Source organism: Balaenoptera borealis (genome assembly GCF_965194805.1).
Source record: "Balaenoptera borealis genome assembly, chromosome: 15".
Taxonomy (NCBI): domain Eukaryota; kingdom Metazoa; phylum Chordata; class Mammalia; order Artiodactyla; family Balaenopteridae; genus Balaenoptera; species Balaenoptera borealis.
The window spans coordinates 73,334,087-73,347,270 of NC_138871.1; the positions used below are offsets into that span (position 1 = coordinate 73,334,087).

A 13,184-nucleotide genomic window follows, 5' to 3' on the forward strand; every position below is an offset into this window, starting at 1 on the left:
ACATTCATCATAGCTCAGCAGCTTGGAGGAGATAGCTATAATTTTCTTTTTATAGTTTAGGCATGGGCCAAATGGAAAAACATGGGCTAATTGTTTTGTATATAACTATAACCCAAAATCAATTTGAAGGGTACAAGCACTGAATCATTTAAATGGACAAAAGCCTATTCTACTTTTAAATGCATTTAGCTTTCAAATCTAACATTACTGTAAGAAAATGGGCTATTTTATACTTTTTGTACTGTCTTCTCAAAGCCTACCATTGAAAATGAAGAAGTAATTGTCTTATTTATTAATTATGTCTGAGTGCTTTTTGAAAGCACTGTTAAAGAGTAGAAAGAGTCATTTCTATAAGGGCAGGCAGATGACAAAGGAGCCACAGCTGTAATATTCTTGTGAATGTTTTTATGAGTTTCTTACTAATTTTTGTAATGCACAGTGTGCTTTTAGGTATTTACAAATGTAAAAAGAATTTTCTAAAAGACTTTTGTAAGGGGACGACAAATTAGACTTATAGTGTGATTTGTCTAAATGGCAGACTGACTTGCCCCTAGTCTAAGTTGTTTTAAATTAATAAAAGGGGAAATTCCTTCTACTGACAGTTACGGCTGGTCTATAATTTTGATTAATATATCTGTTAGTTGAATTTCATGACCTGAAGTTAAGAGTTTAAAAAAATGCCCTCTAATTGTTTGGAAATTTTTTAGCCTGTTCCAGTTATGTTACAAGAACTTTAATTCAGTGGACAAATACTGAGCCTCTGCTTTGTGCCACGTCTGTGTGTAGTAAAATGCTGAGGACATAGTTACAATCAGTCCTCTGCACCAGGCATTGAAGGCGCAGTTTTAAGAGTGTCAGTAAAGCAGGGCCTGTGAAGCCTAGCATCATATCCTCTCCAGGTGCTAGCCAGTAGGTATTTGCTTTTCCCCCCACCTCTTCTTAGTGTCTCCTATTACCACGTTGGCTGTAAATACTCTAGACTGAGATCTTTTATGTGACTCCATAATGGGCACCTGAAATGGTCCTTGGTGCTATTTTTAGTTATCCTATTGGTGTCACAGCAGGAAACGTGACTGTCTTTTATACAGGCTGAGTTCTGAGAAATATAGACATTTGTATCATTGAGGAAAGCTAGGAACCAAGACATTCTGAAGGAAACCCCCCAGAAAGGAATGAGTGCAGCACCTTCTGACTGGTCTGGTCCCACTGCAGAGGTGAGCACAGGGACTGGTGATTAAAAGCAAAGCAGTCCCTTTCTCATTTCATTTCCTGCATCTTAAAGCACTGCATCTTCATTAACTCCTCAGTCCTCAGCAGGGGAATACAGCCAGGACTTCTTGGAGACAAAAGGGACACATAAAATAATCAAGATGTTGTGTCCCCATATCACATGTATCATCGTGTGACGTGTTATCAGTGAGTCTATGAAGGAAACTAACAGTACCTGTTACCTGCCCCTCCCTCAGTCTTGAAACAATTCCAAGACATCGCTGACCGAATAACTCTGACTATGGCCAAGAGCTTTTCTCACCCATGCCAACTAAAAGAAAAATCTCTTAGCTACATTGCCACAGGCTCCCCTGACGTACACTAACGCATATCAATAAGCAGGCTGGTTGTAAAACCTAACTGGAAAGTCCTGTAAGTTACAGTAAATGTAGATGAAAATAAGAAGCATATGTGGAAACAAGTTCAAAATCATACATTCTTCTCAGAAGTAATTCCCCACTGTAATGTTAGAGCAAATCTAGATGAAAATAAGCACACATTTATTTTCAAAAGTAACTTCCTAATGTGAGTTAGTGTGTGGCTCTGAGGCCTAACACACCCTCATTTCTTTAGGTGCACAAAATGTACTTTTCCATCTTTTCCAAGAAGGGAGCTCATCCCTCTTATTCTAAGTCCAAATGTAGATTTCATGATTGATCACCTAAAGTGTTCACATCCCACATTTGATTGCTAAACTGTGGGTTTTGAGCACAATGTATTCCTTTAGTTACTCAGAGGGGAATTCTGAGCCTGTGAGGTGAGTGGCAAGTCATAACCTACCTTGTGGGGCTGCTTAGAGGATTGGTGGTAATTTTATTTTAAAATTAGAAAAAATTAAAAATAGAACAAGGCCCAGCAAGTACAATAGGTACGTCGGAGCTACAGGTATCCCCTGCTTTTCAAAAGTTCGCTTCACGGTAATTCACTTTTAGGAAAGACCTACAGGAGTACCTGTTTTTGCTGCACGAAAGAGATCCAGAAAGGATTTTTGCTTTTATGAAAAAAGGAAAAAAGCAAAAATAGCGTTCAGAGCGATTATAGAGGCAGTATGAACCCTGAGCGGTGAAAGTGACACCACCAAGCTCCTTCCCCGAGAACTATACTCAGCATCTCGGCATCAAGCTGTCATAGCTTTGAACTGTGTCTGTGAGCATCTGTGCTTTTATCTCTTTTTATTTCATGCATCTGTAAGCAAGATGTGCCCTCAGGTAATTGCTTCTTCCCTTTATACCATTTCAGCTTACAAAAGGCTTCATAGGAATGCTCTACTCTCTACTTTCAGATAGTGGGGGAAACCTGTACTGTATTTATTATCACTCTCCTGGCTACTTCTCCTTTCCACTCTTTTCCCAAGGGCAACTGACTTATGTGGTCCTTAAAGCACTTTCTACCTTCAATAAGGATGGACAGGAATTTGTCAAGCACAGAGCCTTTATTTTTCATATCATTTCCAAAAAGGACATCGTTTAAGTCAGCAGAATTTCCGAGAGAGAAAGTGACAGCAAAGGCAACTGGCTCAAGTCCCTCTGTGTACACCATGTACATTTCATGTCTGAGCACCTTGTGTGTCTGGCTTAAGTAAAGGTAAGGCAGTGTAGATTGTGCGAACAAGAAATCTGTTCTGTGATCAGGAATGGCTACTACATGCATCACGCAAAATGCACAACCTGAAACATTTCAATCTGCAACTGAAGTTTCCTCAAGCAAAGATGCGCGTGAACAATGACGGAACACATACAGAGCAACTTGGGCAGAGAGAATGGATAATGCGTTGGGGCAGTGAGGTTAGCGCACTGATCAAGAGCCCCAAGCAGGAGGAGCCGTCCCAGTGGCAGAGCAGGCTAGGAGGGTGAGCAGCAGCCATCTCCAGCCACCTTCAGTTCCTTCCTGCCTTCACTCTAAGTTGAGCAGCTCCACGTCAAAGATGAGGGTGGCATTGGGAGGGATGACACCGGGGTGGCCCGTGGCTCCATACGCCACATCAGGGGTGCAGGTCAGCTTCACCCTCTGCCCCAAGCTCATCTAGCAGGGATGGGGGCAGATGGGGAGAGGAGAAAGAGGACCCAGCTTGATTTAAAAGAAAAAAGTAAGATAACTATGGCATTTTCCCAAACCATCCTCATGGTAACTCTGAAGATCTGAGATGAGTTTTATACATGGCACATTGAAGTGATGCTAAGAGTTGTAACAAATGCAGATTGTGCCTCAGACTAACAGAGACTTGACTGCGGGAAAATAACTTCTACAAAGTAGTCTCAAATTCATTCATCCAACAAACACTGCTGCTTATTCAATTACCATATGGCCCAACACTTCTATTTGTTCATAATTTTTCCTTCTTCTTCCAAAGAAGCCTAAAGAGGTGTATAAAGAGCACATGTACATGTACATGCTCAAGTAGGTGATAGAAGCAGTTCATTAGAGAGATTTAGAGATTAGAGGCCACAGCAAGGAGCATCACATGACTTCACAGAGCAAAGAAGAAGAGTTTGAACCAGGGCTCATCACAGCAGTCCTCAAGAACTTGTCTGGCATTAGTGGGATAACTGGTGAAATTTTAATAATCAATTTTAAAATTTTGAATAACCAACTCAAAAATTTGAATAGATTGGTTAATAGTATTGTATCAATGTTAATGTCCTGGTTTTCATCACTGTACTATGGTTATGTAAAACATTAACATTTGGGGAAGCTGGGTAAAGAGTATATGGGAACTGTACTTTACCTGCAATGTTTTTGCAAGTCTGAAATTGGGTTTTTTTTTTTAAGTTAAAAAAAAAAATCACCTTGGCCTACCCCACCCCAACTCTTCTGCTGCCTCAGTCCCAAACAGCTGGTAGCTCACAGGCTTGCTCAGAACGAGCTGGGGAGATGTGCTTGGGATGAGAGCCCCCAGTGACAGAAAGGAGTCATGCTGGCAACTAAAAGGGTGGGGACACAAAGCCAGAACTGAAACTAGGTGGCATCGCCATGCCCTGACAGTGGAGTCAAAGCAGTAGTGGTCTGTGATAGGGTGAGGGTGGAGGGCAGAGTGCCGAGCCCAGACCCCCAGCTCCTCAAATCCCCCTTAACAAGGATCCTCATCCTACCTGGGCTGCGCCCTCTTCGAAACCCTTGATGACTTCCTGTTTGCCAATTCTGAACTTGAAAGGTTTGTTTCTGTCTCTGGATGAATCGAATTTCTTCCCATTTTGGAGCATTCCTGTTAAAGCAAGGATAGGGTGGAAAAGAACTGTGGTCATGAGCTAACTCCCAGTTCAGGTTCAACATGTCTAAAATGGAATTCCTATTCTGTACAAACCTTCTGTCTTTCAGTCCTCCCCATCCGTCCTGTTGGCCAAGCAAGAAACCTGGATGCTTCCACATACAGCCTATCACTAAGTCCTACATATCTTTGGAGTCTAGCTCTTTTCTCCATTTCTATTACCACCACCCTGTGTCCTCATCAAGCCACCATCATATCTCACCTGTGTACAGGAACCAACTCTAACTGGTCTTTTTGCTCTGTTCTTACTCCTCCATTCCATTCTCCATACTGTACCCAGAATGATTTTTTTTTTTTTAAACACATACCTGATCCTATTACTCCCTTGCTTAAAATACTTCAGTAACTCCCCAGAGGCAGAATCCAAATGCCTACATTGTATCCAGGCACTTTAAGATCTAGGTACTGTCTGCCTGATAACCTTCTCTCTGCCCTCCCCTTCCTTCCCTTCCCTGCCCTATTCAGGTCTCAAGTACTTCTGCACATTGCAACTTTTATCATGGAGCTGCCTCAACCTGAAGGTCTGTTTTCCCAGGCATTTCATCCTCAGGCTGAGTCCGCACCTGGTCTGCCCAAGGTTCCCCCAACATGCAAAACCCAAAGGTCATATCATCCTTTAGTACAGTGAACTGTAACTGTAAAGTGACCCAGCCAGGGACCTCCCTGGTGGTCCAATGGTCAAGAATCCACCTTCCAATGCAGGGGACACGGGTTCGATCCCTCGTTGGGGAACTAAGATCCCACATGCCGCGGGGCAACTAAGCCCATGCACCGCAACAAGAGAGCCCGCGTGCCGCAACTACAGAGCCCATGTGCTCTGGAGCCTGCGTGCCACAACTAGAGAGCCCATGAGCTGCAACTACTGAGCCTGCGTGCTCTAGAGCCTGTGCGTACCACAACTAGAGAGAAGCCTGTGTGCCGCAATGAAAGATCCCGCGTGCCGCAACTAAGACCCGACACAACCAAAAATAAATAAGTAAATAAAATTTTTTTAAAAAAGTGACCCAGCCAGTCAGTGGTGGCCTCCAGACCTCATACAAAAGAGATATGTGAACCCAGAACACCCCGAGTGTTGTCTTAGCAGTTTGGAGCATCTCTCAGCCTCCAGCTGCAAATACCTTGTCATCCCTGATGTACATGTGTTGTCTCAGTCCAGCTGCCTAAGACCCAAGAGCTGCTTTTCTATTTTCTGTTCTTACTGGTGTCTCTAGTTCAAAGATCAGACATTCTATAAATGATGCTATTCCATGACTTCTTGTGGCCCCTGGACCACAACAGAAGGCAATTTGGGACCAGAGAAAGGCCTAGCCTGTAAGTTCAGAGACTGGACTCTGACTTCACTCGGACACTAACTCATTGTGTGAAGTGAGGCAAATTACTTCCTCTCTCATGGCCTCAGATTTGCCATGTGTAACATGAAAGGTCTGGGCCTGCTCAGTGTCTGAGCATCTGTGATTCCACTTCCTAATTTCTACAACATAAATGTATACAAGAGACATTCTTATTTACCTATTTTCTGGGCAGAATAAATTGTGCTCTTGCCCTGGGTACTAAATCAGGCAAAGAAGAGAACCCTATCGCTACACAGAGATGCACACAGATGGATACTTCTGTATCAAATATAGGAGATTAAATACAAACTCATGCATACACACAGGTTGCTAAGATATTCAGAGATGCGCATGCATGCTCACATGCATATATGCATAGACCCTCAGAAGAAAACCCCGATGACCAGATGCTAGGAAAATATTTAGAAACACAGATATAATACATTCACACAGACACATACTTGTACAATACACATATGGATATGTGCACACACACATTCACACATTCCATTTAAAGACTGATTTGCTCACTCCCCAATTTCTTCAGGTTTCATATGACTTAATCCACTTCAGACCATATACTGTTATCTACTGCTGCAGGTTCATCCAAAACCATGCAGTCCAGAAACAGACCCACAGATACATGGTGACCTGATTTGACAAAGGTGCCACTGAATGCAATGGATAAAGGATGATTTTTTTTTATTAATGTTGCTGGATTGACTGTATATGCATATGGGGGAAAATGAAACGTCAAAGTGAACCCCTATTTCACCCACACATAAAAATCAATTCCAGATGAATCACAGACCTAAATATGAAAGATAAAATAATAAAGCTTCTATAAAATAATAAATAGAAGAACATCTTCATGACCTAGGGATAGACAAAGATTTCTGAACTGTACTAACTATAAAAGAAAAGACTGATATGTAGGACTTCATTAAAATTAAGAATTCTGTTCAAAAGATGCCAATAAAGGAGTAAAAAGGCAAGCCATAGCATGGGAGATGTCTGGAATAGGTGTAACCAACAAAGCACTCATATCCAGGATACAGATGAACTCCTACAAATCAATAAGAAAAAGAGAGACCACCAAATTTTTTTTTTTAAGTGGACAAAATTTGGGCGAACTAACAAGGATATCCAAATGGTCAGGAAGCACATGAAAAGGTACTCAGCTTCATTAATCATCAGGGCTGTGCAGGTCAAAACCGCCAGGGCAGGCCAAAAACAAAACAAAAACCTGACAACACCAAGTGTTGATGAGGATGTAGAACTGGAATGCTCAGACATTGCTGGTATCAGTGGAAACTGGCACAACTACTTTGGAAAGCTGTTTGGCAGGATCTGCTACATCTGAGCATAGGTATAACCCTGTGCCCCGGCAATTCCGCTTCTGCATATATATAGCCGATCAGAATGTCTACACGTGTGCACCAAAAAGCATCACAACTCATAATAGCTAAAAACTAACAACAATCTAAATGTTCATCTACTGTAGAAACAATAAATTGCAATATATTCATACAATGACTTGTACAGGAATAAAAAAGAGCAAACTACTCTGGATAAATCTCACAGATATAAAAAGTGAAAAAAGTGACATAATGAGTGAAATAAGCCAAACACAAAAGAGGACATACTCTACAATTCCATTTATATGAAGTTCAAAAACAGGTGAAATCAATCCACAGGGACAAAAAGTTAGAATGCTGTTTACCTTTAGGGAGGTGTAATGACTGGGAAGAGGCAAGAGGGGGAGTCCTGGGGGTGCTGGAAATGTCTGTTGATCTGGGGGGTGGTTACATAAGTGTGATCACTTTAGAAAAATTTCATCGAGCTGTACATCTTAGAGTTATATTCTCTACTGTATTTATATATAATAAAAAAGTTTACCAAAAAGTCCCATACAGCCTCCTGCTGGGTTTGATGAGACAGTCCCTCCCCAGAGCAGAGCCACTCATGGGTGATGTCAGTGTTTAATGCACATTGCCTCCTGTCTGTATGTATTGTGAAAGGTCTTTGCAAAAGGATGTTGTGGTTTGAGTAACTTGACGAGGACTGGTCTGTCTGCAACATGTAGACAGATAAATCAATTACACAGGTCAGAGGCCCCAGAAGACTCATGGTAATTAGGCCACATCACCAGGAGATAAAACACAGCTCCAGCCCACTGACATCAGCGACCGGCAACACAGCTGTTGAGAAATACCCACACTGTCTGCCTAGAATCAACCTGGCACTTCACACTGGCCCAGAGAACTGCTAAAATTGGCCCCGTCTGACTATGTCCTAGGAATTAAACTGGCCTTGCTGTCTGCTAAGTGGCCGTCACCAAGTTTGCCACGTTGGGAAGCAGGTCACAAGGCAGAGCACTCAACCCCCGGAACATACATCTGCTTGTAATCTTCCCGCCAGCGGTCCTCAGGATCTCAGCCCACCTGGCCTTCCAGGGCAGATCATCCAAGAGGGCTCAGCAGAGGCGGGGCCTGCTCTGGCCGCACAGCACCCTGACACAGCCACTGCCACCCGCGCCTCGCACTGCGTCAGAGCCTCCAGTTGACTTCCTGCCCTCCCCCACCCCCCCAGCCCAATGAAGGTAGGGATCCTCTGGTTTCATTTTTGTGCCCCTACTGCTCAGCACAGCATCTCACACACAGTAGGTGATCAATAACAGGCTGAATTGAATAGTCTGTTTCTGAAAAAAGAAAGGGAATTCTCAGGAAGCTGACCTCCTCTGCTCTAATAACACTGTAGGATGAAAAGGGAGTCTGCAGGGAGGGTCAGGGCTCTCAGAGCTGTAAGAGGAATTTCCAAGTATCGGACAGCACCAGGAGGGCCAGGGCTCCACCCTGCCTGCAACAGACAGAAGGGGAATGGAGGTGGTATAAGAGGGCAGGGGTTAACCTTGCAAGCCCCCTTTCTCATTCCCTCAAGGCTGGCTGGGAGGAGTTGGGGATAGCTGGTCAGAGGGAGACCTGGCTGCCTTGGGCTCTGGGCCTGGTCTGGGGGAGCTGATACCTCTGGAGAGGAGTATCAGAGGAGAGACCTGCCTGGGGAGGGGCAGGTCTGGATGAGGGCTCAGGGAGTGAAGCCTACCTGTGTAGTGCACCACACACGTCTGGCCCTTCTTGGGGAATGTCCTTCCTGCAAGGAGACATGAGGATAGATGAATGAACAGCGCATTGGAGAAAGTCGCCTGGGACATTTCAGGTGTGATTGTGACCAACAGCTCTGGCCCACATTCCCCTCCATACCATGGAGATGCCCATGGTTCCAGTTCTGGCTCTGTGCTTTGTACGAGCCAGATTAGTCACTTTACTTCTCCGGCCTTGATTTGAACTTTATTTCCTTGGGTTCCACAACTCCACTCTCTCCTGGTCCTTTTCCTTTCTTTGATTGCTCTTTTTACTTTCCTTCGTCCATTCCACGAACATTTCTGACAGCCTACTCTCTGCCAGGCCTGGACTAGATTCCAGAGACACAGAGCAATCTATGAACTCATGATGAGGTTAGGGAAACAGACACACAAATAATAGATTATAATGCAGGGTGATGACTGTGCACAAGGATGAATAAACACAATCATTCACAAATATTTACGGAATACCTGCTGTGTGCAAGGCCTGGGCCTGATCTCGGGATACACCAGTGAATTATACAGACAAGATCCCTACTCTTTTGGAGTTTACATTCTACTGGAGGGAGACAAACAATACTCAGATAAACAAGACAATATAGATTGTGGTAAGTTCTCTAAAGAAAATAAACACAATGATAAATTACAGAGAGATACAGTGGGACAGGCCATTTTAGAATGGGTGGTCCAGGACAGCCTTTCAGGGAAGATAACATTTCAGCTGAGACTTGAAGGATGAGCAATACGCTGGGAAAAGCACTGCAGGAAGAGGGAGCAGCAAGCGCACAAACCGTGAGGCAGAAAAGGATCAGTGCATTTACAAGACAGTAAGGAGCCTAGATGACTGGAAAGAAGGGAAGGAGGTGGAGACAAGTGGGAAAGAGCCAGATCATACAGGGCCTTGCAGAGCTGGATTTAATTCTAAGTACAACAGGAAGGCATTGGAGGTTTTAAGCAAGAGAATGACATAATCTGAATTAAGATTTTATAAGATCATTCTGGCTGCTGTGTGTAGGATGGACAGTTAGGCGCCTGTTGCAATAATCCAGACAGAAAATCAATGATGGCTTGAATTAAAGTGGTTGGCAGCAGAGAAGAGAGTAAAATAGATTGGAAATATACTTTGGAATTGGAGCTGACAGGGCATGCTAATGGCGTGGAGATGGGGTCCAGGATGAGAGAGAAGGAGAAAACAACCACGATGCTTAGGTTTTAGGTTTGGGCGACTAGAAGGATGGAGGAGCTGATTCCTGAGATGGGGAAGACTGATGAGGAACAGATTTGTGCAGGTGGCAATCTTAAGATGCCTCTTAGACATGTGAATTTGTACTACAAGTAGACAGATGGAGAGTCTGCACTGGAGGTATAAATTTGAGTGGGATTTAAAGCCTTGTGAGGGCTAAGAGCTGAGCCAACATTTTAGATGGGGGTCCTTGGGAGGGAGCAACTGACTGAGCAGCAGGGAAAGTATCAGAGAGGAGATAATGGTTAAACTGGGTCTTAAAAGATGAGTAGTTTACCAAGGAAGTAAGGGAGATAATTTGGGAAGAGTGAACCACATGTTCAAAGGCTTCAAATCGAGCAGTAGTGGGAGCCCGTCTGGTTCCCTGCTGTAATCCTAGGGTCTAGCACACAGTATATGCTCAATAAATATTTGCAGAATGACTGGTGTGTTTAACAACAGGCAGACAGCTCGATAAAGCCGGAGGAAAAGTTGGTGGTGGGGGTAGGTACTGGGAGTAAGAGATGAGGCTCTAGCGTGGAAGGTAACAGGAGGCTGTATCACTGTCTGCCTGGAGAAAAAGGAAGATTAATTAAAACGTTTTATGCCCAGGGAGGGGCATGGTCAAATATGCATTTTAAAGAGTGCTCAGGGCTTCCCTGGTGGCGCAGTGGTTGAGAGTCTGCCTGCCAATGCAGGGGACACGGGTTCGAGCCCTGGTCTGGGGGGATCCCACATGCCACGGAGCAGCTAGGCCCGTGCGCCACAATTACTGAGCCTGCGCGTCTGGAGCCTGTGCTCCGCAACAAGAGAGGCCGCGATAGTGAGAGGCCCGCGCACCGCGATGAAGAGAGGCCCCCACTCGCCGCAACTAGAGAAAGCCCTCGCACAGAAATGAAGACCCAGCACAGCCAAAATAAATAAATTAATTAATTTAAAAAAAAAAAAAAAAGAGTGCTCAGGCTGTGGTGGGGAAAATGGTGAGGGTAAGGTGGGAGGCCAGATGAAAGGCCAGGAGGTGAGAATGGAGGTGGGGAGACCAGTTTAGAGACTGTGCAGAAATCCAGGTGAGACATGATGGTGGCCTGAACTAGGGCAGGGGCTGAGGAGATGGAGCCTTAGAGATATTCAGCAGGAGAACTTGGCAGGATTTGGAGTGGGCTCCACCAAGGCAGGCATCCCCAGCACTGCAGCGTAGTCGTTGAAATATTAATTGATACATTGCCCCTCTGGGTTATAGCATGGTAGCTGGCCCTTTTGTGCTTTCTTGACTCAGGGGTTTAGACTGAGCTAAAAGCAGAAGGCCAAAGTTCCTCCAGGCTTTCCCTAAAAATCTGATCCCCCTTCAAGAGAAAATGCCCCTTGTCTAGCCAGGGAGGGAGGATAAGGAGAGAAAACTCTACAGGCTTCTTTGAACCAGGGAAAGGAGAAGAGGCCTGGAGGCCACTGGCAGAACTCTATGGCAGTGCCCCGGGGGTAAAAAGGCCTCAGGGAGATGCTTCCTGGGATGCAGCACCATGGTTCCCAGCATGGAAAAAGAAGCCTGTAGCCCATGGGTGATCCAAGGTTGTGGCTGGGACTTCTAGGGACCACTGCTTTTCAATAAGGAGGGTGGCCAGGAAGCAAGAGTCCCTCCAGTTTCCTGGGGGTGGGGGAGTGTCAATAATGTCTGACATGCAGTTTGCCTGTCAAATCCTGCAGAAATTTGGGCTCCAGTCTGAATTAAGGTTGGTTTAAGAAATAAAGAAATAGCTACTCCTGGCACATCCAAACTCAGTTACAGAAGGGTGATGCCTGTAATGTCTGGCTTGGGAAAGTGACTGGTGCCAATCCTGAGGCAGGAAACAAGGGAACACAGAGCAGTGCTAGGGAGTGGGGAAGACCAGGAGCATGAGTTCTGTTTTGGACTTGCTGACTTTGAGGGATCCTTGGGATGTCCAGATAGAGGCTGAGCAGCAGCTGGATAAATGGGCCACCTGGAACTCAGATTGGAGGCCTGAGCTGGAGGCTTAAGTTTGAAGACCATCGGTTTGCAGCCCATAATGAAAGCCATGGGAATGTACAGGATGGCCGGAGAGGCTGAGTGGGGCAGGGAGGATAAAGCAAGATGCAGAGGCAGTGGAAGAAGCGCTCCTCCATTCCCAGACTGGCTCGGTCCCTACAGCGTCTCAACGCCCAGATCGCAGGGGGCCGCCCAACCAGAGGCCGGGAGGCGGGCGCGTTAGAAGGGGGCTGCCCCGAGCAGAAGAGACCCCAAAGCATTTCCTTTCCCCTGTTTCCAGAGCTCACCCAGCAGGGCAGGGAAAGCGGAGCTAAAACACGGCCCTAGGAAATCAGGAGTAGCGGATAACCGAGCGGTTCCAGCCGCGGGCAGGGGCAGCCCGAGGCCCCCGGGGCGGTGGCGGGCCGCAGACCCCAGCCTCCCAGCCGCCGCCTTCGTTCCTCTAGGTGAGCAGGCGCGTAAGGGGATGGCGAAGGATGTGTGCTAGACATCCAACAGTCCCATCTAGGGTCTTCTCCCGCCTCCCCCATCCTAGGCCAGCTCTCCCTGTTCAGCACCCTCCGCGCCACCTCGGAATCGGACCCTCGCCCGCCGGGCTCCGCCCCGAGACCCCTCCTCCTCCCCCTGCTCCGCCACCCGGTACCGTCTCCCGGGGAGATGGTCTCGATCTCCACGCCCATCGCGGTCCCACTGGCCCCGCCTCCGAGGGTCCCCGCTGTTTCCCCGACCCCGGCTCGGCTCCGGCCCTGGCCCGCTGGCGCTCCGGCTCGCCACCCCGCCGCCACTGCAGAGTCGGAGGAGGTGCGGCTGGAGTCGGGACCTGCGCGGGGAGGGGCCACCGGGAAGGGGGCGGCGGGGCGGAGCGGCGCGGAAAGGTGGGGTCGACCGGGGCGGGGCTCGGGGGAAGGGACCCTGGCGCGGCTGCTCGGGAGCTTGACCAGGCTATTGCGGGA

At 46.4% G+C, this 13,184-nt stretch overlaps 1 protein-coding gene across 4 annotated transcripts in view; it reads right to left on the minus strand.

Moving 5' to 3' along the window:
- Positions 1 to 13,071, minus strand: part of LOC309612557 (protein FAM228B) — a gene marked incomplete at its 3' end in the record, with an annotated part of 89,423 nt that extends 76,352 nt beyond the window's left edge. For 2 of the 4 annotated variants that reach the window (XM_082358438.1, XM_082358437.1), the window contains exons 1-3: positions 12,875 to 13,065; positions 8,968 to 9,015; positions 4,359 to 4,471 (exon numbers count right to left, since the gene is read on the minus strand). In XM_082358438.1, the coding sequence (XP_082214564.1) occupies positions 4,359 to 4,459 (101 nt within the window). In that variant the 5' untranslated portion in view covers positions 4,460 to 4,471; positions 8,968 to 9,015; positions 12,875 to 13,065. Of the gene's footprint in view, positions 1 to 4,358; positions 4,472 to 8,967; positions 9,016 to 12,874 lie in introns of all 4 variants that reach the window. The other 2 variants (XR_014235278.1, XM_082358439.1) reach the window with 2 other exon arrangements.
- Positions 13,072 to 13,184: the final 113 nt, after the last annotated feature.